General features: G+C 35.7%; 1 protein-coding gene across 3 annotated transcripts in view; it reads left to right on the top strand.

Moving 5' to 3' along the window:
* The window catches only part of KCND3 (potassium voltage-gated channel subfamily D member 3), a 277,087-nt gene that overhangs the window by 8,335 nt on the left and 241,619 nt on the right, over positions 1 to 27,133 (top strand). For all 3 annotated transcript variants that reach the window (XM_072425644.1, XM_072425634.1, XM_072425652.1), the window contains exon 3: positions 14,801 to 15,973. In XM_072425644.1, coding sequence (XP_072281745.1) covers positions 14,868 to 15,973 — 1,106 coding nt within the window. In that variant the 5' untranslated portion in view covers positions 14,801 to 14,867. The remainder of the gene's footprint in view (positions 1 to 14,800; positions 15,974 to 27,133) is intronic.

Raw genomic sequence — 27,133 nt, 5'->3', positions numbered from 1 at the left:
GGCACCTAGGATTGGTAACAGGTGGTAAGTGCTGGGCACCTAGGATTGGTAACAGGTGGTAAGTGCTGGGCACCTAGGATTGGTAACAGGTGGTAAGTGCTGGGCACCTAGGATTGGTAACAGGCTGTAAGTGCTGGGCATCTAGGATTGATAACAGGCGGTAAGTGCCACGCACCTAGGATTGGTAACAGGCGGTAAGTGCCAGGCACCTAGGATTGGTAACAGGCGGTAAGTGCTGGGCATCTGGGATTGATAACAGGCGGTAAGTGCTAGGCTTTTTGAGAGCTAGAAGTTTTTTAAGCAGCAGTGGTTCCTGGCATGAGGAATGGACAAATGTAACCTTACTGCCCGTGTGAATTCAGCCTAACTTCAGATGTGCTCCTGTGTCTATACATTTTTTTTCACTTGATTCTTTTACAAAATTAGCCCAGCAGGCCCATGCTGGCTCAGCTTCTACCTTTTCTCTGATGCTCACTTGTACGTCCAATGCCGCCTTGCACTGTGCATGCATGAGATTGAACACTTTTTTTTTTACATTATGAGAAATCCTCTGAAGGTGCATGCACACAAGGAGCAGTGCAGAACCTCTTGGGATATGTGACACAAACATCCCAGGAGACTGCGCATTTCCCCTTTGGTCTTTACCGAAATGGCAGTAAAGAATGAAGGGGAGAGGTCCTCTCCACAAAAGTGTAAAAAGAAAAAACGCACATTTTTCCATTACATAACAGAGAAAGTCACTGTTTAATATAATGTTAAAAATGTGGCGATGCTTTAATAGCATCATGCATGTGATATCAGATGGGGACAAGACAGACAGTGACCCCCTCTCATCACTGCCCATATTCCGTAAAAAAACACTGTCTGTGGCGTTTATCCGCAGTGTGTAATGTCATCGGCAGCGCAGTGTGATCGCTATGTGAATGTAAAAGCTGCTTGTCATATTCTGCAGCCTAACAACTCGCTGTGTTCAAACCTTCAGATCTCCTAAACCATTGGTTGTATTAACTTGAGGGATAGGAAACTGAAACTGTAGGTGCAAGTGGGGGACACTTGTGGCTAAACCTTTTTAAAATGTAATTAGTATGGCATTATGAGAACATAAATCTCTACCTAGCAAAATGTGCTGCCTGCTTTGTTACACATATCTGTCTGCATCTTACCTCAAACCCCAATTTCTCCAGAATTAAGAGGTGCAGGGAAACAAAAATATAGGTGGAAGTGGGAGACACGTGTGGCGATCACCTTTCATCACCATGGCATCATTACAACATTAAAAAAAACTGTTCATCAAAATGCACTTCCTTGTTACACATAAGGGTAACCTTCCAGTACCTCAACCTCAATAACATTTAGTGGGCAGAGTTGATTTTCTAATGATACCATAGTGATGAAGTTTTAGGGGATGTTAGTCACAGATGTTCCCCACTTGTACCTATATTTTTGGTTTCTTACACCTCCCCATTCCCCAATTAAAGTTCAGAATGTTAGATAAGTGGACAGGAATGTGTAACAGGGCAGTGAGGCCTAATTTGATGGGCAGGGTGTTTTTATGTTGTAATGATGCTGTAGTAATTAGATTGTAAGGGGAGAATGTGCCCGACACTTGCACCTATATTTTCAGTTTTGTACCCCCACCTCAGAGAAATTGGTGTACAAAGAAGAGAAGCAGACAGTAGTTTCATAGGTATAGATTTGTGACAGGTAGGTATATATTTAGAGGCCCCACCCCAAAGCTCCTTGCTATGTTAGTGGCCGCCGGGGTCCCCAATTTGCACTTTCAATTTAGGACTCCTAGTTGCACTTTTCTCTGAAACAGCAACCCCAAAGTTCAATTTTCCTAATGTTTTACATTTGTGACCCCCATATCTTGAAATTCTTTAAATCTGGGGGCCTGAAATTGTAATAACTAGTATCTATGAGGGTCCCCTGTACACCCTGAAAGTTACAGGTCATTGTGACATACATATTAGGAGATATGGAGGTTTGTACACAGAGCTGTGAGGATGCAGAATGACATGCAGACTTTATACACACTGGATACATTTCATAGGCAGCAACCGGCTAAAAACCTCTGGGGAGAACTATGCATTGGCAAACCACCTCAATCACTTAGGCACCACCTTCCCATCAGACTTGCATTCTTATTACCATCTTAATTTTGACATCCCTCAGCTCCATTCTTCTCAATTCAAAATCCCCACAACTAGCAAATACTTCTCCTATCCATTTTTTAGAAAATTTATGTTCTTAAGATGGATATTCTCTGTTGCCTTTTTATAAAAAATTCCATTAACACTACAAACCTAATATTTCAAACTGATTATGCTGTGTTGTTCTAAAATTGGTTTGGTGCTGGTTCTAAACCCCTGAGTTAGCTAAAAGTTCCTCGCCTTACAATATTTACAAGAGTCTGGACCTGACAGATTTTTCTCTTTACCACTGAGCATCTTACTCACATTCCTTGGTTTTACCATTGTACCTTCAAATTTGGTCTTGTTTTTGAACTGGATATCGCTGTTCTTGCCTGGATAAGTTTTACGTTTGACGGCCCCTTCCCAGGCTCTGTCCTTTCTCTCAGCCTAGTTCTCACCCTTTGGGACGTACTTGTCCAAAGGCTCTCTATCTTCAAGACCTGGTCCACTTACATGTGTTCTTTACAATTCCTAATTTCCAGGCATACTTTCTCTTTCCTGATATCAGCTCGATTCGTTGGGTATTCTAATTCGTCATAATTTCCTACCTCATTTTTTTTATCCAAAACCTGACCTTCTTTTCCCTTTCCATGCTGCCTGTAATTTCACTTCTAATTTCCCATGATTTTAGATGTTTCTCAAGCTTTCTTGATCTGTTTTGCAAATAAAGTATATATGTGCTTGAAAAACACCATCATTTTTAATCCACTTTTTTTCAAAATGTTAAACATTTTACAGAAAATTTAGAGCTTCCTAGGAATAGTCTTTTTTTTCGCATTTCTTAGAAATCCCACATAAATTTCTAATGGATATGCCTCTTTTTTAAGCTGAAACTGATTATTGTTAGACAACCTAATATAACCCATTTTTGCAAATTATAGTATTAGTGGTTTAATTTAGTTATTGCAAAACTATTTATTTACTTATTACTTACTGTGACATTTATGTTGTTTATCCCGTCTATACTATGATTTTTACAATGTATACCTTCACCGAAAGTTATGACATTAATTTGAGCCTTACACGAAATGGTGCCTTCAGGGTTAGCATTAATACTTTAATTCTGTAATTCCCTGTAAGGACAAATTGAGCCTGATTTTTTACGACTCTCCAAGACTGGAGAAGATAGACTATAATAGGAAAAACTGGGTGGTCCAGCAAACTTTGAATGGATTTCCTAAAAATAATTAGTTGGCAAACCTGGACTAATTTCAGAATTTCAGAATTTCTGGAACACACAGGTCCTCCCTTTAAAGGGTATCTTCTCCAGTCTTGAAGTGCGTTAATAAATCAGGCCATATCTATGTACAATGTGTATGTCTATATCATAGCATGCCAGTTCTCCTTGGTAAATCTTCATCATTCATCTTCATCATTTGCTTTAGTAATGAAAAAGAGGAACATAATTGACAAAATGCTAAAGCTGCATCACAGTGTACAGTAGTTCTTCAACCTCACATCTTCCATAAAGCATGGTATGCTTTTCTCCTAAAAACCATATTAGTTTCATTTTAAAACTTTATTTTAGCAAACAAACCAACACATTGCAGAACTAGGATTGACATTTTCTCAAATCTCTGTGAGTTGTTTGTTATCAAACATATTCTTTTGGATTGGAATGTCCATGTACCAGCTTATTGAATTTTACTAGTTCTGACTAGAATATGGAAAGATTGGACCCTTGTGGAGGTTTTTCTTTATACTTTCTATCTACATGATAAGTTTGTTGTGTCGTAGGGAGAAGTACTGAGTGGAGTTTTTCTCTAGAAGACCACAGGCAGTAATAAAAAGTTGACAGAGATTCTAGTCTTCCCTGCTAGTACCTAGACTAATTCACTAGTTTGTTGTGAGTATTGAGCAGAATTTCTCCCCAGAGGTTTATAAACAACACTCAAAAGTTGAAGGAGCTTCAAGCTTTTCCTGCGCTACTAAAATGACTTTTTTTTATAATTTCCTGTAACAACATCCCTTCAACAAAGCCATAAACACCAATAAAAACCAACTAAGGTTAATAAGTATCTTATTATTCTGCTTCTTTCTTTATATCCTTTCTATCCTTTTTAGTATTACTTGGAATAATTCAGATGCAAAAAGGGTATAAAAAAGTTGTTAACCTAAAACCCAATAAAAACATCAGTGAAAAGAAAGAATGTTATCATAGCAAACTAATCAGTTTAGAAAAAATGAGAAAGCAGTTTAAATCCTGACAAGTTTGGTACTTTGCCTTTGGTAATTGTGGGTGGACAAACTCCACAGGTATTGTAATGGTATTTGTGCATCTGCCTTATTTTTAGTTTGTGACCATTGATACAAAAGATCTATGACTTATATCATTTGCATGTAGACGACAAAACCATTTAATACATTTTAGGAGCTTTAAATTCCTAAAATAGTACTATGATTATTGTAAAATTTCCTTAAGTGAGCTTTAAGATCTAAATTGGTTTAAATGATGATTGCTAATAATGTACTCCCTATTCATTTTGAGTTGTTTTTTTATGAGCAACAACTGCGTCTTTGTAACCAAAAATAAACCCATCTATGTCCAGCATTAGACACGGAGAAAAGAGGCTTGAAAAGCAAATCCTAAATAATTATGTGCATGGCCTTTCTTTTGCTGTTGTGCATTTGTTAATATATAATGGAAGTGGATTTGACAGAATAAATATACCAAGAGTTAGCCTTTTCCTTATCGAAAATACCAAAAACTGATAAGAAAGAATGCTTCCACAATGTTTTATCCATTGAACAATTGCATAAACTGTATAAACTGTCTGTATAAACTATTCAATAAAACCGTTCTAATTCTGAAGTGCTAACATCTACGTGCAAAAAAGGATGTCATCCAATCAAAAGTCATATTGTTAGACCAATACCATATTGGATGTTTTTTATTAGTTGCTAAAATGTTAGACTACTGGTTGGAAATGCTTTGCACTGCTAAACCTGGGAATTAAGAAATCACATTTCTGGATAAGCTAAAAGCCTAAAATGCAAACAGGTTCTTGGACCTCAGCTAACAAAGTAGCATGAGCAATTTGTATGCATCCAAACATTTAGCACCGTATTCATTTTATGATAGTATGCATTTTCATAAAATGTTTTAACAAATACTAGACAAGATCTCTCCAGTTCTATGAAATTCCTAGAAAAGATGTAGGATCAAACCAGTTCAGAAGCTCCTTGCCCCCTCCAACTTTTTAAGATCAGTGCACTCTTCCTCACAGCGGGGAAGTATTGAAATACTTACTGTGCAGTTGTAGTGGATTATTGTTATTCATTTTAAATCTGGGAAGTACTAAAAAAAAAAGAAAATGATCGCTGCTTTATCAGTTTATGACTAGCAGAAGAGAGGTTCATATAGGTTGGGCAAATAAAAAGCAATTGAGCAAACTAAAAGTCCCCAGCTAACAGTTCTGCTAGCAACTCTCAAGAGCAAGTCTTAACGAGTCTTACAGGTTAACTAAAATCTGTTTTCAAAATTTCTATATGCAGCTGCAGTATAACCCCATAGCTGTCTATGAGGCTGTGCCCTATAGCTGGAGAGGAGTTCTATATGTGACTACCTTACAGCATTAGATTGTGAGCCCCTTTCTGGGACAGTTAGTGACATGACTATGGGCTTTGTACAGCGCTGTGTTATATGTTGGCGCTATATAAAAACTGTGTAGTAATAATATTAATAATAATAGTGGATGTAACCAAATTAATTCCTGATATGACACATAATACAACACTAGTATAATGCTTAAAGGGATTGTGCCTTGCCCAAAAACTCAAATCTGAAAGTTAAGAAAAAAGTATTCCCCCTCCGCCAAGGATTACTCATTGTAACTTTGTAGCAAGTGTCATAATGTAAGATGCAAAGCAGGGGTCTCTTCTGCATATTACCATTGCACTTGCACAAAGATGAAAATGGTTGTACTGTCCTGAAGATGATTTTTAATCCAGAAAGAAGATAAGAGATTCTGACCCTACATGATGCCTAAAGATAAGACATTTCACTGGTAAGAGGAACATATTTGAATGAAGAGTTTTAGAAGGAGATGGGAGATGGTATTATACTATAGAAAAGTATGAAGGCCTTATGGTCACAGTAATTTGTTTTTTAATTTATTTACCAGACATACATTTTTTCTTTACTATTCTGTCAATATTTGCATGATATAGGCTAGATTGACTTTTGAATTCTAAAATAAAGCATGTCCCTTAGTTATGCAGATCAAGTGATTTATTTCTTCAGTACATCTGTCATCCATCTATATGTGGTATAAGGCTACATTTAGTAACGAACTGAGAATGTTGCAAAAAAAAAAAAAAAGTGTTATAAAGAAAATGCTTTAATTAGGTTAGCATAAAGCAAGAGGTAATAGGTTTCAGCGCTGAGGCATCCAGAAAAAAAAAGACACTTAAAATCAAGATAATAAATTAATCAAATAGGTGATTGCAATTCAAAATGTGAGAATAATTTAAAATGCAATTTCAGAAATGTTAAAAGTCTGGCTAACAAAATAGGAGAGCATGATGTTTAGTGCTTGAGGACCACTAGGATTTAACCGGTGTTACAGAAGCATGGCCTAATTGGGCTGTTAATATTCCTTGCTATACTCTGCTTCAGAGGGACAGGGTAAATAGAAAAGGCAGGGAAGTCTATGTGAAAAGTGATCTCAAAGTAAATATGCAAATATTCAAGTGATTATGATGGAGCTGAGACATTATGAGTAATGACTGGATTTACATACTGATAAATGAATTATTACTTTAGGTTACAGGCCCCCTAATATTACTTAGCAGCTAGCGACATATCACCTTACTTTGTGAAAAGGTCAACAAAGGGCTCCTGTGAAATAATGAAGGTGGCCCTCAGTCCTACTAAGCTATTAACAACCATTTTTGGCAAATATTTTTAGCAGTGTTGGAACATGAGGGAACAGTTACATGGCTGAAAATGTGATATCAAGCAACACATCTATTATAGCGTACTAAATAGAGCTTTGTTTCGTAAGGTAATAATAATGATACCTACAAAAATAGGGTTGCAATTACTGGTATATTGCCTAGTGAGACTATCAGTATGCAATATCTCATTCAATCAACCAGAAAAACAACATTCTGCTGTTAAAGCAATTTATATTTACAAACCACATTAATTGATATACCACACCAGTAGTACTATACAGTATATGTATTCAATCTGTATGTTTGCCTAGGTTTCAGCTTTAGGCATATTAAGCCTAAATGCTAAAAATACAAATGGGATGAAAGATTTACCAAAGAGAAGACATATTTACAGCCAAACTGCATTACACAATCCTGGCTCTGATTAATCCTGCTGTGCCCTAAAGAGAACCTGTTACCCTCTTCAAACAGCACCCTCTAGTGTACACGTGCGTTATATCTGGGGAATGTAGCAGAGCAGGTCTTCCTTCTCCAAACAGCATCCTCTAGTGGTGTCAGGAGAACAGAACATTTACAGCAGAGATTGCATTGGTGGCAGTGACAAGTAGAAAGAAATATAAGGAAAGTGACTATATAAATTAAACTAATTAATATATATTAATATATAATAATTTAAACTAAATAATATATATTAATATATAATATTTTAAACTATCATTTATTTGTATACCTGAAACTAGTTTTGGATAGAGAATGATTTTTTTTTTTATTTGCTGATGTCCCATTGGAGATATTTACCTACACATACAGACTGTTGTTCTTGTGGAAAGTGAGACTATACATACACTTCAAAGTGTAAACTTCATAGGAAAAATATTTTATATGCTATGTCTTATTGAATGTCTTATTGAAAATAAAATGTTAGTTCTTTGGCTAGTTGCAGAAATCCCAGGATTTGCTGGGTCTATACCCCAGAACAGGTACTGAATTGAAAGTTTCTTTCACCTTCTTTTATCGGGTCTGCGATTCCAGTGTAAAACAGCCACATCAGACATTTTTACAATGAGGCCAGTAATGTCATTCCATTTATTTTCCTCATGACAGGTGATAAAAATAAATATTGATAAAAACCCACTGTCATACCTAGAAGCAACTAAATTTAGAGCCCTTGGGCAGCCATGGAACATCATTAGATAGCTTGTTTTCCCTGATTTATTCACACTGTTAACTGCATGCCTTGGTGTGCCACTGTTGCTCTGTCTGGCATTCTTAAAGGTTTCTTACCAAACATTGTAACATCAAACAAGCTGTGCTTCTAACCATCATCACTGGGAAACCATTTGAACCTTTGACCATGGACTATCTAACAGTACACTTCCTAACCAGTATCATTTCTTGCTTGTTCCCAGAAATGGTCAGTGTAGTAAGAGGAACCCGTTGAATTAAGGACACTGGCCTAATGATTTGGTGCAACTTTTTGGAGAATTTGCTTGGAGATTTAAGAATACAGACAGTCCTAGTAACACATTCAGTCCAGAAGTACCATTATTTGTTAAGAACATATTTTATAGGGCCTGATTTATTAAAGTTCTCCAAGGCTGTAGAGAATACAGTTTTATCAGTGAAGCTGGGTGATTCCTGATATGGATTTCTTAAAAGTCATTAGCTATTTGTTAGCAAATGTTTTCAATCCTGGCCCAGATCCATTCCAGGTTTGCTGGATCACTCGACTTTACTGCTGAAAGTGTATTCTCTCCAGCCTTTATTAAATCAGGCCCATAGAGTGCAGCTGTAAACTTTAAAATGGTTCACCTTAAAGATTTGGTAGTTTTAAGAAACAAATATATACAAAATGTACCAGAGATGAGCAAAATATTGAAATATGAAACCTTTTAGCCAATTTGCAGGTTTCTCTGACAAGCCAGGTTTATAAAACATAGTGTTGAGTTTGATATATAGCTATTCTTATTCAGTAATTACTCTATACTCTATAATACTGACAGGCCATAAGTTTTATGCTCAGCTGAATATACCCTGTAACATATATTGCTACTACGGCCAGTTTTTACTTTTAGTTTCAAAACGCCCTTTTCTGTACAAAGAACAATGGAGTAACAGGTGTGCAAAAATATTACCTATAAAGTAACTGACCAGTAAAGTAAGTAAGTTTTATTTTGCAGTTTGCTATAAATACAATATATACTTTTTTCATAAAACAAAGCAGTGAGATTACATTTAAGTCAACAAGGTAATGTTGTCTTTTTTTAAAAAATCCAAAAGATTCCCTGGTGAACTTAAAGGTTTGCCTTTGATTTGTTTGCTATCATCAGCATTGCGGCAGATGTAGGGACTAGTGTTTCTAAAGCAGGATGAAGAGCCTCTCCTTATATTTATACCATATGTATGTTGTGGTTTTGAACACCATAACATTGCTCTAGAAAGTGATGGAGTGTAGCAAAGCATACTTGGTTTGCACATTCTTGCTACTTGACACATTTAATGAACATCTCTTTTTTTCTGTAAATATGTAGGAAATCACAGCTCTACATTGCCTTTGGCTGGAATTGTAGAGCAAAGCAGGAACATTGACATGCATAAGGTGTTGCATAACATGATACAAATATTAATATGTCAGAATGTGACTGACAGTGATGTCTGTGATAAGAGTGTAATTTCCTCCAAAGCTGTCTTCCAATTTTCCTTTTTGTATGGGATCCACTAACTTAGATTTAAGGTTACTACTTATGTGGTTTGGTATGGTATAGCCTGCTTGAATCTCCAATTGAACACACGTCTTTAATTGCTATGAAAAGTGTCTACTTTAGAACTGACAAAGCTGCCTCCTTCTGTGTGTTCCAAGATCTATGACAAATACACCAGTGTGAAGGAAACATGTAAATGCTGTTTGCAAGCTTTATTAATAGACCATAGATGATTGCATGTTCATTGTGATTAAACTATGGTGGTTTTACCTGGACTATTGTGCCATGTTCAATTAGAATAAACCAATTCTACTAATGACGAGGTCTCTAGCCAGTTGTTTAATTTCATCATGGCTGCAAAAGAAAAGATATATAGGCCCAGAAGAACTTACTGACTGTGGAGAAAAGGTCATGAAAGAATGTCATATATAAATTGCGCAGCTTGTTTAAAACATGTATATAGGCATTTCAAATGTAAAAAGCTTAAAGTGAATATAAACTAATAGTGGAAGCTAAACACATTCCAACCAATGAACACATTTTATATAAGACACATATCTAAAAAGACAAAAACCTTGAGAGTGAACCTTTCTAAAGCTGTCTCAGGGCCAAGAGGCCTAACCTGCCAGAATACAGATTAATACAGAATAATATTAATACTTGGTTAACTGAAGATGGTAAACCATGAGAATCATTCACTGTCACTGTATGTTCCAGTAAAGAAGAAAAAAAGAACATTAGTTTGCTCAATCAAGCTAATAACCTACACTTGAAGAGCTCATAGGACTGAACAATTATCGATTAGTCATACACAGCAAAAGGTGAAAGCACCCTGAGCTCAAAACCCAAGACAATGGAAAACTGGATAACATCACACCACCTAAATCAGATATTGTTAGTTTACACATATACAAATATTGGAGGCTTTCCTCATGCACACCTAAGTGAAATAATTCAGCATACATGTGTTGGTGCCTTTTTATGCTACCTATTTAAATAGCAACTCAAATGTGATGCCCCCTTCCCAACCATCCAGAAAAATATTGCCTTAGCAAAAAATAGTAAGATGGATTTGGTCAAACTTTTTCTGCAAATCTGTGCAGAGCGTCACAAAATCGTTCATTAAAATCTTGTTAGCTGGGAATTGTAGAAGGTGGGAAAACTTTACTAAAAGTGAGGTTGTCCTTCCAGTTAAATCTAATAGTTTGTTAGCTATAAGAGACTTTTTGTTTTTTATGTATATTTTCAATTTATTTTCATTGCAGGTATAAGAACAGAATAGAGTTTACCAAATAGCCAGACAAGTTCCTATTTTTCTCCCAAATTAGTTTTAAAACTGTAAAATGGGCTTTTGGGAACAATTGTACCTGTCAAAGACTCACAGGCAAAGTTTTGAGTTTAGATAGAATGAAGCAATGAAGAATTTTACAAGCAGTCCAAACTCAAATCTGAATTGATTGCTATGTTCAGACTTTACCTGTAATTTTCAAAACTGTTTATTTGTTTATTCATAATTCACAGAAGAGGTCCTTGTGAGGGGATAAAAAGGTAGAAATATAAGTTATGTGAGCATAACAAGGTAACATTGTACTATTGTTGCAGTGATTCCTGCCAAGCTAAAATACAATGCATATGTAACATTTCTACAAAGGACTAAAACATTTTTTTACTGCATTGCCTAAAGTTGAACACAAAGAATAATTAAAAAACTACCCCTACAGTGAAGCTTCTCTTGTTTAGTTTTAATGGGTACATGACTTTTCCTTATCCAACAGACGATCTGTGTTGTGGACAAGCTAAAGGAGCAAGAACTAAGGGGAAATTTCCCAAATAAGGAAACCAAAAGAAATAAACAGTTGAGGGAGTTCTAAACAAGAGCCACCCATCTCTGGTCATTGAGGGCCACATTTTTCTTTGTATACCACACCTTTCTAAATGTCCTCTCGAAAAATACTAAAAAGGTTTGAAGATCCTGGTCTTTGAGAAATGGACTTGGACAGCCCTGATCTAAAGCTTCTATGTAAAGGAATTGCCACCCTTTGGAAACCAAAACCCTCTTTCTTCTTCCAGTTGTCCATCTTTTTGGTCTAATGCACCATTTACTAAAGCATACTGTTAGGTCATTGAACGTTTTTATTACACATATTTTCATTTGTAATTTAATGTAATGTTAAGAAAACAGCTTTTTATAACAAAAAAATTCAGGGTTTAACAGGATAATAACATTAACACACTAAAACATTCACAAAATGAAAATACCTGTTATTTCCTAAAGGCTGATGATCACTACTATCACTAAAATCAATAAACACCACAGCAAACTGGCTGTGTACCCCATTATTATTTCTGTCCATTTTTACCATTAGCTATAGTGGTCAGTTGTATTTAACATGTTAATGTTACTGTATTGTATGCAGAAGTAGGATGTTTATGGTTAAACATTCTTTGGATGGATATGGTCCTAAATTTTTCTGGTACTGTTCACATTTATTTATTTTTTTGGCTTTGATTTGTTTTTTAAGCAAAGATCATCTACATCGTCTACATTTTAGGAAATGCCAGGCTGGCACTGCAGACACATACCTTGATTTCATTACCGTTAAATGATTTGTAAACGTGAAACCAGAAACACCCACATACATATTGAAACCATAACATATTGTATTTCTTCAATATCATTGATCAGTCCACTGGTTAATTTCCTTTGCTGTTAAACCTTATTAGCATATTGATTGCTTTGTTTCTGATGTGGTTAGCAAAAAAAAGTCTTAATGAATAAATAACCATCAATCAAATGAAAGTAAAGAAGACCCAATAATTCCTGTAGTCAAGTAATACTATTATGAATGATGCGTACAAACTAATTTTGTAGTAGCTTAGTAGGCATGCAGGTCGGGTTATTGGAAAAAGGGAGGCTTCAGGAGCATTGAATCAAAATCAGGAGCATTGAGGACCCTTGTTTTTTTTAAACCTTTCCAAAATAATAATGTTGAATAGAAGAAGTAAAGAATTTCATATTTTTTCTAGCGATTTAATTTAGGAGCTTTTTTTTTACCTGTGTGTTTTTGCTGAGGCAAAGTAACCAGTCACAAAAAATAATGGTTTATATATTTATTTGGTCTTAGGTTATATACTAATACACCCATCCAATCTGATGCTGGCTTTACCAAACACAATAAACATAACAAAATATCCTATTTGGGAAATATATAAAAAACAAATGAGCTGCTAGGCATTATTTTAACATCTTTTTAAACCTTTGACAAGACATATGAAATCCACTGTTCTCTAAACACCTTGTATATTAGTTGTGTGGAAGAGCCAGATACATTTTTGCATCAGGCAACAGTATTTTTTATAGTGGTGCCTCAGTTTATTGCACTATTTATAAAGTAACTATAACAAAAACAAACAGATTAAGCTACTAAAAATGTTGGAGGATATTCCCAACACTGGGGAAGCCATTTAGATAAGTGAATATCTTTTTCTATCCCGTTTTTGGGCATTATTAAAAAAAAAAAAAAAAGAAAAATGTAAAATTAAATATTTTTTTAATTAGTCAATATAAAGTTAAAATAGTTATTCAAAAATATTGGTTTATCCAATCATTTTAATTAAACAATTCTGCATAGTCTGTATAATAGGGGCATGGGATAAGTGAGTCCCTTGCCTATATTATTTGTGTTTTAATTTTTCATCTCATGCCTGGTATTACGAAATTTTCTGTTTGTATCTAGGCCTAAATAAAAATAAATAATTAAAATCTTGGTATGAATGCAACTTGATTGAATAGCTGTAAATAAATACTGTTACTTTTCTAAAATTTCAGAGTTGTCAGTTTGGAAAAATTTGTGAACCTAATTTATAAACTGTTTGTGCTGACCCATAACTAATATTAAGATTCACATTTTCGTTTTCCAAAATTCATTTTCCAAGGCAGTTTTACATTTGATTGATTGCTATAAGTTTGTACAGATAGGTGTTACTTGTTACACATTAAAAAGGTGGTACCCGTTAAGTAATTGGAACTGGAAATAGAAAAAGTAATGTAGACTTGATACTTTATAGAAAATCTATTTGGTAGAGGCAAAAATCACTGCATGCTCCACACCAGTATTAGGTTGTCTGTAATAATACCAGAAAACTAAATTTTTTTAACAAAAAAAAACATGGTTTTTATTTCGAGCCTGTTTTGCTGATTTTTAATAACCTGTGCTGCTATGGTGAAGTACTGTACATGTACGAATATTTAACATGTATTATTACATCACTTTTGCAACACTTTTGGTCAAATTTTCTGTTTTTATTAGTCATGTCCTATGTCTCTTCTTTTTCAAAAAAGTCACATTTTTACAATACTGCCAAGTCACTATTGAATGATACCGATGGAAAATTATAACTGTAACAGCTCTGTGTGATTCTGAAAGATTTCCACAGCCCATGACCCATGTTGTCTTTGATAGTTAATTTATATAATATGAATGATTGCAATAGCTATAGCTGTTGCTGTGAAATGAATTAGTTAACCAATAAGAATGTGGTACTGGATTGGTGGACACTTCTGGAATCCTATTGTGCAGCTATAATTTACTGTGAATTATATTTACAAAATGTATTCATGAAATAGTTGTTTTTTTTAATATGTATTTATTAGTTGCAAGAAAAGGAACCTGAGTGAGGGGTCAATTTAATTTGATGATTAATTCAAATGGGTATGTGTCAATATATCAACAATGTATTGATCTTCATTATTGGAATTGTATTTAGTAAAACTTATATATGGCTTTTATGATAATAAAAACTGAATAAATCAATAGTTTCAGGTTCCTTGGCTAAAATGGTATTGTAAACTCATTTAAAGCTAAGGTATTTTTAAGGAAAGAAAAAACATGATTATTACATTGCTTGTCTGTTTTACTGCTTCACTTGATATTTTTTTAAAGAAACTTAATTTTATTGTCAATGCTTATCTATAATTTCTAACAGAATGTATTCTTTTCACAGATGGCTTTGATCTGAAATCAAGCTGGTAATAAAGGAACTGGAGTGGCCTACCGGACCTGGCACTCTCATGGCTTCCGGGGTCGCAGCATGGCTGCCCTTTGCAAGGGCAGCTGCCATTGGGTGGATGCCAGTGGCCAACTGTCCTATGCCACTGGCACCAGCTGACAAAAACAAAAAGCAAGATGAGCTAATAATTCTCAATGTTAGTGGGCGCCGATTCCAGACTTGGCGAACTACTTTAGAAAGATACCCAGATACCCTACTTGGAAGCACAGAGAAAGATTTCTTCTTCAATGAAGAGACCAAGGAGTACTTTTTTGATCGTGATCCTGAAGTGTTCAGGTGTATTCTTAATTTTTACAGGACTGGCAAGCTCCACTACCCTAGGTATGAATGCATCTCTGCCTATGACGAAGAGCTAGCTTTCTATGGGATCTTACCTGAAATAATAGGTGACTGCTGCTACGAAGAATATAAAGACAGAAAAAGAGAAAATGCAGAAAGGCTAATGGATGACAATGAATTTGAGAACAGTCAAGAAGCCATGCCCTCCCTAACCTTACGCCAGACTATGTGGCGAGCCTTTGAAAACCCCCACACCAGCACTTTAGCCTTAGTCTTCTACTATGTGACTGGCTTCTTTATTGCAGTGTCTGTGATCACCAATGTGGTAGAGACTGTTCCCTGTGGCACTGTGCCTGGAAATAAGGAGCTTCCTTGTGGTGAAAGATATGATGTAGCCTTTTTTTGCCTGGACACTGCCTGTGTCATGATTTTTACAGTTGAGTACCTCTTGAGACTTTTTGCAGCCCCAAGTCGCTACAGATTCATGAGAAGTGTCATGAGTATAATTGATGTAGTGGCCATCATGCCATACTACATAGGCTTGGTGATGACCAACAACGAGGATGTGAGTGGCGCCTTTGTCACCTTGCGGGTTTTCCGGGTTTTCAGGATTTTCAAATTTTCACGCCACTCCCAGGGTTTACGGATTCTTGGGTATACCCTGAAGAGCTGTGCCTCTGAACTGGGATTTCTCCTTTTCTCACTCACAATGGCAATCATTATCTTTGCCACTGTGATGTTTTACGCTGAAAAAGGTTCATCATCCAGCAAGTTCACTAGCATTCCTGCTTCATTTTGGTATACCATTGTTACCATGACAACTCTTGGGTAAGTGTTCTATTTATTATATTCACTCAACACAGAATAAGTGCATTGCTACAGCCTTAGAACCCTTCATTTATTTCCTTCAGGTAGATTACCATTCTTGTACAATGACATTTAATGACACTCCTTTGGGATTTCAAATGCATTTTCCTTTTCGCTAAGCTGCTTACACAGACACACAAAATCAATTAAGGGAGATAGGAGTGAAGTAAAACAACAGATTATAATTATGCTTATTCTGTGTGTGTGCTTTGCATCTACCTGCTTTTTGATTAGCTAGCTGTTGATGAGATGAAGGTGACTTTTATATTACGTCTGGGGAGTCAGGGAGGTTTGTGTATACATTAAACACTATGTCATTAATTTGAATGAGAGCAACAACCTGTGTGATGAAGATTATCCCATTAGCCTTATATGCATAGACATTAAAATGCAACCAGAAAGATGCAGCTTTACCTTCTGTTCCTGTGATGGGGGCTGTCTGTTTCTAGGAATAGTTATGGTCTTAAATTCCTATTACTGTTTACATTTACTATCCTGCCCTTTTTTAAAATATTGCACCCTAGCAGCATCACTGGTACACATGAGCAGATTAGGGATATTTGATCCCATTTTCAAGGAAAAAGCAGCAGTTTGCACTGAGGTATCCTCAAAATAAAAAGAGAGAGAGAGATCAAAACAAAAATGATTTACCTTCCTTCTGTAAATAGATGCATGCAAGGAGGGCAATTAAGTTTATTTGCTGCTGTTGATATTGAATTCTACGTGTAAATGTAGAGGCTCTCACGATGCCTGTTACATAACTAACATATTGGAGAACAGGATACAAAGTTATCTGTTTATCAAGAATTTCAGAATGATGTATTACTTTGAGAAAAATGTGCATATATATTTCTCATGTTGTCATTAAAGTTCAGTCTAGATGGTGAACCTTTAATATAGAGAAGTTCCTAGATAAGTTGAAGTGACACTTTGTATTAATGTTAAAACAGTAATTGTTTTTTAAGACATTGAGCATTGTATTGTGTTACTTGTGTTTACGTATGCCTAATCTTTGTATGCTAGAATATAATGCTTTATACTGCAGATATGATTTAGTGTGACAGTAAATTTCCTTTCTATGTTTATTTCCCAAAAAATAATTTTACCTTAACTTGTAAAAGTAGTACCTTCCTACACTCTGGTTACATTAACCCTACTATTTGTTTTTTTTTCCATCAAAGCGCAAAAGGTATAGTAGCGACCAGGTTTACCTCTTTTAAATCTGTGATGGTGGTAAAAATCCGGGAAGCCATCTCTTTCATCTGTAATTGAACTGCTTATCCCTACCTGGCATTTGTTACAGTCAGGTTTTTATCATACCGTTTCCCTTTGCTTCTTAGCTCTTTGGGAGCATGACATTTCTATCAAATACATGTTTATGACTTTTACAGTGGCTTTCTGTCAACATGCCGTAAATGGAAACCATCTATTTTATCGTTCCAGTTTACATTTCATATTGTTGTTTAAATAGAGCTGCGGTAGGTCTTTTTGGGGGTTAGTTGTGTTCAGCATTAGGATATGTGTCCAGCAAAATTCACTTTGGTAGGTATTGATACAGACACATACAGGTTTTGCTGCTTTTTACCCATAGCACGCACATGGAATGAAAAAGAACACAAATTATTTGTCAAAAGTGCAAAAGTTGAATATAAACGGATTTATGTTTTCAACAACCTTTAAATCTCCACTGGAATCTAGTAAATCTTAAGAACTGCACTTCCTTAAATGGAGGAGTGTTTTCTTTAACAACATAAAAGTTACCAGATTGTCACTTTAATACTGAATAAGCTAGATGTCTGGCCTCTGTCATTCCTGCTGACAGCATGGTCTTTGTATAGCTGCTTTAAGTGAATTTGTGAAATATGTTGAAATGCTAAGAGCAATTATGCTACACAGCTGATTTCAAACCACAATTTGTAGTTCTCCCAGGGTTTTATAATTCTATAACAAGAAACACAATTTGCTAAGAACTAAAAATGTATGAGGGGTTGCATTATTCAGGCCTACAGAGTCAGCATTAGAAATCTTATAGAACTAAAGAATAATGCATGCAAGCCCTAAATATAAGCTAGAGGATCAGAATCAGAGACAAAAGGCACAATAGCAGCTTTACCCCAATCCTTTAAATCAGTCTTTCTCAATCTTTTTGCCCTGAAGGAAACCTTGAAATGATTTTCAGGTTTCAGGGAACCCCTGTTAAAACCAATTTGTTGGGGGGACAGTGGGGAAAAAGGTGATGGAGAGGTTAAAGAAATAATGCCTCCCTTAAAGTGGTGGCTATATTACCACCTTTATACCACTAAAAACATGATTACAGTTATGAAACTGACCCTACCAATGGTATTGGCCCCAGGTCAACCAGCCACAGTATGACGAACCATTGGCTGCTTTAAATTACCATTGATAAGAGCAGAGAGGCAGACATATTTGCATTGTCTCTATGGGCATGGAAAGCTGCATCAAATACCAACTGCTTACAAGTGCACCCGTTTTTCAACTTGACAGGGAGTGAGCATTTTTGACCAACATTGTTATCCTCCTGATTTCTAGCAGTAATTTGGAGTTGTAGCTGAACCCCCTAATTCCCCTGCCTAGATTGCCTTGTGGATTTATCACTGATCAGAAGGGAACAATTGGGCTTTGACAGGTACAGGCTTGGCTGTGCCTCCTGCCTTGTGGTTTCAAACTCCACAACACATAAAATATCAAATAAAATGTAAATCTAGCTTCGCTATGAATACATATACATGTACATGAAGAACATCTTTTGTAACTGTAATGATCATAATCATAGCATTAATACTCATTCATTGTTCATGTATTTACTGTTACTAAAACATGCATCATGTTGTTCCTATAATAATTTGTAAATTTAAATATTTTTAAGGGCTTTTTAAGGTTAAACCGTTAATAATCTAGACATAATCATTACTCATCGCCAAATATGTGTTCTAATTGATTCATTGATTCAGAGTCAGACATGACAGTATTACTGCATTTGGATCAATTTAGTTTAAGCCATAGTCTACAATATTATATTTTTAACATTTCTTTTGTATATAGGGCATTGGGAATGTTGCCAACATTTTCTTCAGTGTAGATCAAGTGTAAATGGAAAGAAACATTAATACATTTTTCTATGTGACAATACTTCTGCTCATTATTCATGCCTTCCTACATTTGCTGAAAAGTATTTAGATGATTGATATGATTTGAATGACAATTAAATAATCATGGGTCTCTGTTTTGCTAATATATATATATATATACATATATATATATATATATATATATATATATATATATAGAAGAAAAACATTGTAAACTTCTTTTGAGGAAACTGCTATTTTTATCATTTAATGATGAGCGAGCTACCCTACAAAACACAGACCTAGGGTGATTTTAAAAAAGTAACACTTTCATCTTATATTGTCTGGTATTTTCTTGATTTTTTCAATTTTGACTTTGGTGAGAAGCAAGTTGTGATCTTCATTGAATTACTCTTGTTTCCTGTAGCATGGCAGTTTGAATGAAGACTTGACGTTGACATTTCCTTTTGTGTTCAATCAATTGTTCAGCTAGCCGATATCAATTAGTTAGAGAGAGGCTGTATATGAGTTTTTGTAAATGAATGAAACCTTTTGGAAGTACCCAGGACCACATGATGTCATTGTATACACCCTGCTAAGGACATTTACTGTAATGTAATGTTTAATTGTTAAATTATATTTCTGAAGCTAACTGTTCTGGAAATCTCCAAGTACTTAGCTTTCTAAAAGAACAACAATATTTCAAAATATTAGCAATGAGCTTTTAAAATCATTTTTAAATCCTCCAAGCAGACAGATTTAATTTGTAGCTTTGTTTTGACCACATGTGACCTCAAATACATTATTTAATCTGTCTGATTTGCTAGAGTATCTTTCACCTTTGCCTTGTTATTTGTAAGACAGGGTTGTCTACTTGTCCTTTTAAAACAGGACATATTAATCTTACTGTGGATTTAAAACTAGTGGCATGGTAAATTTAATACTGCCTATCTCATGCCATTTACTATATCTATAAATGTCAGTAAAATAATCATTACCCATTTTTTTATGACATCATTACATGACTCATAAAAGTGTTGGTATATCAGCATGGATTGGGGGGAGTATGTAACATTAGTCATACCCCAAAATAGCATGACCTGTTCCATGGGTGCCAATTTTCTCTGCATGTTTTGTAGTAATTTAAGGAATTAGACAATTAACTAGTGATTATTTAAAACTGAAAATGGTAGCAGTAATTCATATTCTGCAAACTATAATCCCAATGGGAATATTCACTAGTTGCAGCACCTACTACCGATCTACACCTAAAGACCACCAAGACTAAATAGTGGCCTCACTCAGCAAATCTGTATGGGTTCAGTTTATGAACTTTGCAGCAATCCACTTTGAAGTTTTAGGGGTGGACATTTTGTTATTCAGGTTTGTCCATTTGCAGGGCTAATAAGCAAGCTATTGTCCAAAAAAAGGTATGGATATGTCGAGGCTTATTTCTGGCAGTGAACCTGCCAACTTTTTCACCAAAAATGTGTGACTCTTGAATTTAACAAGCCCTGCAAACCCAAACTTCGTACCTAATAATGAGGGTGTTGAGTGTCCTTCTGCCTTGTGTATGCATGTGAACCTACTCTAAAACAGAAGTCATAGTGCAACTTAAGAGAGCATGGAAAAATATAATCAAAAAGAAGATTAATATAATTTTGAAAAGCACATAGAAAAAAATAAATAGACTGAGGACATAAGTGCATGACAAAGGGTAAAACCTTCTATTCAATTCACCATCATGGTGTCACTGTGCAACAAATTCAGTTCTTAAATGGAACATGTTTTTTTGTAAGAGCATTAATCTCAGTGTGACATCCTGAAAGAACTATGGAAATGTAATATTGTATAGGTATAATAGTTCCAGCATCAGTCAACAAGCGTCTTTTGAAGCTGTGAAATGACTTGCAAAATTTTATGTCTGTTTACAGTATCAAATCTACTATTCAGAAAATATTTAATAATTCATAAGTAACATTTCACTGCTGCTGTTGTTTCTGCAGCACTTTTTCCTATGTCAAATCATTTGACACTTTTTAATTCTAGAAAATCATTGACATAAAAGATGGTCTGCCCCTCTTCACCTTTGTGATTTTCTCTATCGTAGAGGTTCATAGCCTCAAGCCGGTCACAAATATTCAATGTTATTACTCCATCTGGACGATGAGTTGTAGGTTTCCCAATAAATTATTTACTTAACTCTCAGCAGACATTGGTGGGGCTTTTTCCAGATACAGCAAAAGAGATGCTATCTGTTCTATGTTTAACTGCAAATATATCCAGGTTGTCACTATAACACTATGTCTGTCAAATTTCAGAGAACTGCATAGTATTTCTGTTGTAAAAGTGTTCACCAATTCTTCATATTGTAGTATATGCACCATTTTGGATAAATAAATATAGTCACATTTTTAGGCAGAAAATTGAAAATGTTTTCAAACTGATGCACCAAATCTTCATATAGTGGTATATACATCATTTTGGATAAATACATATTTTTTTTAGGTAGAAAAGGGGGTAGATGTTGCCATGTATCTGTCATTTAATTTACCTGTGCTATAAGCACAACAGAGTTATATAAGACATAAAACATTGTCTTTAGAGATATCACTTTTTAGGTTTAAAAACAATAATTGATTAAGGCTTTTTTATTGCAATTTTATACTATGAATGTGTGTTTTGTTTGTTTCATTTTTGTTTCTAAAGGGTGTCTGTTTTCCTGAAATAAACCTCACCTCCCCTTACTCCATCTTAGTCAGGTTTTGATGTGTAGCTATATTGTTCGGCTAAATCAGAATAATTCCTGGCACCCAGGTATGCTAGGATCTTAAGCTACGTACATATGTCTATTGGTTCTCGCCTGATAATCGGCTCAGGGCTGATATCGGCCAAGAATCAGGCGTGTGTACAGTGTCCGTCGTCCATCGTCTGATCGTCTGTCCTGTCGAATCCATGGACGATGAACGATCCTAATGCAAGGGAAGGGGGGAGCGCACAGCAGGAAATAGGTCTCCCCCTTCCCTCTGCATAGAGCAGAAAGCTGCTGTATGTTCAGCACTCGTTCATGCATTGTGCAGTCTTTTGTCATTGAAAGATCCTTTCCAGCGACAATAATTGCAGGTGTGTATGCGGCTTTTCACTAAACTGTGCATTCCAACCTTAGAGTACGTGCAGCAGAAGATTGTTAACAGATAGGTAAATTTGTGTTATTACATAAAAGACATAGAATGTTCCTTCTGCTAAAAAGAACCTGCTTGTTCGCTTTTTTTTTTTTTTTTTTTTAAGGTTTAGTTATGCTTTAAGTGAAAGTTTACAGTCAACTTCCTAATTGGTAATTAATAATTAAATATAGGTATTTTTATCCTTCACATCATATCTTTCACATGAAAGATGTGCCAAGTGATAAAAGTTGTCCCTGCAGCAGCTACAGATCCCATGAAATAGGGCTTTGTTAACAGATAACTGAGAAGGACAGTGCAGCAACAATGTGTACATGAACAGAGGATTGTGTTTGCACAAGCAGTGAGCACGTCTAATCATACAGGAAGAGAAAGACTGGACATATTACATTAAAGCATTAAAGCAGAAGTAAACCTGGTTCAGACATCTTGATTGGCTAGGCCGGAGTTATGTAACACTCACACATGCGCACAGGAATCTGTTCTTTCTGGCACATGTGTAGCTCAGTGTACACTTTAGAGAGGACTACAAACAGGCACATAGGTTTGCTTTTTTGCACAGGAAACGTAGCACTCCAATTTAAAGTAGGTCTGTTGGGATTATTTTAAATTTCCAAGTTTAATTCCACTTTGAGCAACCAATAACAACGTTTGAAAGTATAAGGCACAGGAAGTTGGTTTGTTGAGAGTTCCTGCATCTCTCTTTTTGCTGTAGCCTACCCCTATCCTTGTACAATTTTTGGTGAACCAGACCTGCAGAACAGCCCAGTGGCTATATGGCACTGTCAGTGATGTCAGAAGGAGTCTCCATTTTTAAAACCGCCTCCAAAGTACGGCCCCCTACTTTAGGCTGTATGAGCTAATATTACCATTACATTGGTCCTACACAGTCACAGTCTTCTTGTATGCCTAGCACTAATATAAAAAAGAATGTTTTTTCCTAGAAATAAATTCATAAAATGGTCACTATAGAATCCTTTACTCTATACCATAGAAATGTTTTGTTATTCACAGATATAGCTGAAAACAATACTGATATCTGATCAGAGCAGCAGAGAGCACAAATGATTATATGGTAACTCACAAGATTTGTGGAAGGATTAACAGTTTTTCTTTGTTCTTCATAAATGTCACAGATCAGCAGAAAAACTGTTGCTGCTGCCAATTGGCTATTTCTAGTCCAATGAGGAAATTGCATTTCCCGATAGTAGCAGATCACTGCTGATCTGCTTTTTGTAGTCCTTCCAACATGTGGCTTTTCCGAACTTGCTGCATTGTTTCAGCATTGGGAGGTATAGGCATTGGCAAGCCACAACTGCTGATTGATATAGCACCTACTCAGTCAGACCCCTCCCGGGCTCATTTGTGACATTGAATATAATGACAAAACACCTAAATTTGTGTATTTACCATACCAAAAGGATCACATAATGGAGTATTACAAACAATTAAAATGACTAACCTTATCTCCTTCTACTTCACACCGCTCATTATTGGGTGAGTCTGTCCATCATAGATATGAATAAGCTTGTATGAGTGAATTAAGCTCTAAACTACAGGAGCTGGTGAGATTATCATGCCCATTGAGGTATGCATACACTCTTAGGTTTCTGCTGTATATCGTTGGAACATTTTTAAACATCAATAATTATCGCAGGTTCACTTTAAATCCATATCTATCAACGATGTGCCATGTGCTTTTCTGCACTGGTAACTCGGTATTGTCAAACATCAGTTATAGTTTTCCACAAGGCTATACTCTTAAACCTATGAATCTAAAAGAGAATCCACAGTAATTTCAGCTGGATTCTGATCTTTCAAATCAACAGCTGTAGAGCCTAGATAAGTGGAATGAAACATGGATATTCAGTTTCGAAGGCTGAACATCATTCCGTGCTCCGCAGCTAGTAATTGCCTTATCTCCATAAAGTCATTGCAGTCAAGTAAAAGGCTAAAATCTGCGTAAAGAATATTACAGTACCTTATCGTATTAGTGCCTTTAGTAAAGAAGGGATAGCTTAATAGACATGCATCCTGACACATAAGCTGTATTGTGCAATTAAGGTAAATCTTGCTTGCATTATAATTCATAGAGCATCACAGACTTTGGCATTCTATTTTACCTAGAATGTAAACAGCAAATAATCCCCTTATTAGTTGATCTGAATTTTCAAGATTTTAGAATAGAATTGTTTGATTCACTGTAAACACATTTCAACCAGGTTGACATCTTATGCTAGGGCAACTATGGTGGAAATTCAATCAGTACATTGGATACAGCTTACCAGATTCTGGGAGAATTTACTATATTCCGGGCTAGCGCTATGGACCTTAAAACCTTTTTTCCTTAATGAAGTTAATTTTCAGGCAATAAGTGGAGGTAATTTAGCACAGTTGCAGTGTAGACTTGAGAGTGTTGGCAGCTCACCAAATGTTTTCACCTGTTGCCTGGAATCGCTCCTTAACACTTAGTAGAAAATAATATGTAAAACCCGCTTTTGAATATCACAGTACGTTTATATGAGTACACAAACAATTAATCAAAAAATGAACTAAAATGAAACAAAGACATCTGCTTTACCTGTTGCAGTATCATTTAATTTTCACACATTATTTTCAATATCCTGTTTATTTAGAAGGTCACACTGGACACTACAGCTACAGCTAGACTGTATTAAAGACATATAACTGTGGAAGGGACGTTAAATTGTGAGCCCCTTTGAGGATCAGATAGTGACATGACTATGGACTTTTTAAAGCCCTGCCTAATATGTTGGTTCTATATAAATACTGTGTAATAATTATAAATATATTTAGTAGGGGATTTGCATACACGTGATTTCATTTTAGTTTGGTTTTGAGCCACCTCAAGTAAGTTACATATGAAAAGATTTTTTAGAGAAGCAAGAACAAGGTTTTTGAGGCTCAGATTTTCATTGCAAATCATTAATTATGTATTTACACATCATGAATTAATACATATTTACAGTGTACGATGAAAAGTTGTGTTAAATCCCTACTCCTGTTAACATTTACATGAATGGGATGACTGTGCTATACATAGACAGACTTCCATTGTACAATAGTTAACATTTAAAACGTTGGACCGACTGAGTCGCGTATAACCCGACACGTTTTGCCAAATAGGCTTTTTCAGGGGTACGGTTGTGGCGGTTGTTTTTGTAATGCTGGTGAGTGTTCCAAATGGAATATGGAAAGTTAGTATGTAGATAATCAGGCTCAATGTATTTAGGATTAAATAGGTTAGGTGAGAAAAACAAAGGCAATTATAGGTAAATCAATACTTCTGGTAGAGACCAAGTAAAGTGATCTGGTAAGGGTTTATTAAAGTGCTCTGCAAGAGCTGCTCAAAACATGAATTCAGAGTTGTCCCAAGGATCCTAATAGGTGTCTGGAATCTGAAAGAAGTGGTTGCTGGGAGCAAAAGATTGTTAGCCTAGGGTTGTTTAGAAATGTATCCACCAGGTACAGCTTGAGGGGTTGGGATAATCATGAACTTGACGAATCCAGAATTGCTGGAAATGCTTAAGTGTTCTGTAGATAACACTAACAATAACACTACTGCTGGGCTGTTTCATTAGTGGTTTGGTGATTCTCACACTGCACTCAATAAGTTAAAAAGAGCTTCACTGGCTGTCTAATTGTGCAGGAGTTCATTTAGTCCCAGCAAGCACAGGGGAAGCTAAGTTTGCCAAGTATAGTGTTTTTGACTGTTCCACGGAGCAATCAGGCAGGTAAGGATGCGTATTACAGAAGGGACCTGTTCCTACCTACAATATTGCCGTCTGATCCAACATTTTTAAAAAGGTAACTATAGTTATGCTTTCTGGATTCTGTTTTTTTTATTTTATACTCACCTCCACACACAGGCCAGCCTTCCTCTCACAGCAACGTGGATATCTGGCACTATTCCGGGGAGCAGGCAGCAGGGACGTCTCATTGTAGCAAGCAAGACCTAACAGATGTTTCTGCAGAACAGCGTCAGCAAAACATAAGTGTCCAAACAGTGTACTACAGTCCATGTATAGAAAATTTGATCGGAAATTCATGCCAGAAAACTGAAAGAACTGGATTATCTATAGCCGGATTTTCGACTGTCAACCTGTATAAACCTAACCTCATCCAAACATGGTATCTTATGTCATTTTAACATAAATATAAAGCTAATTATGTGTAATGTGTCCTTTAGATGTAAGACCCACCAATAACAAAATATACAAACAATCTTTTTGAATCTAAAAGGAAAAACATTAACAAGTAGGAAGAGGGTCATTTAGTGCACCAAAATGGTGCATAATTACCATGGGTCTATTATCAGGACAATTTGGAGCCAGGTTTATCTAAGCACTCCTTTTGCTTTCTCATTTAAAGGAAACATTCCCAAAGACACCAATGCTGTCCTTTTGGAATAACAAAGAACAATAGCATTGTCATTGTCGGTACACCAAGTACTAATGAGTCTTAAGCTGTGTACATACCGTATATACAAATTTCCACAATTGTCTCAGGTGATATTCGAGAATCTGTACAGCTGTACCCTAATGTAATTTAGCGATCTGTCCTGAAAATCACCAAACGACTGCCTGGAACAAGTCCTAATAAGAATGGTATAGCTGGGTGCAACAGCTCACCCTCCGTCCTCATCTCTCCAAACGGCACTGAACAATGAGGTGAACAATGATATTGCCTCTTGGTTCTTCTATTGCTGGATATTAATTAAAAAAAATTGCACATCTGTATGGGGCTTTAATCAGACATCGCATTTAGTATAAAATACATGTATGTAATTTATTGGCCAAAAAGTTTTTCTTTTGACAAGGGAAATTTCC

This window comes from Pyxicephalus adspersus, chromosome 1, assembly GCF_032062135.1.
Source record: "Pyxicephalus adspersus chromosome 1, UCB_Pads_2.0, whole genome shotgun sequence".
NCBI classification, from domain to species: Eukaryota; Metazoa; Chordata; class Amphibia; order Anura; family Pyxicephalidae; genus Pyxicephalus; species Pyxicephalus adspersus.
Note: the sequence above shows the minus strand (reverse complement) of the source record. Positions and strands in the feature narration are given on the sequence as shown.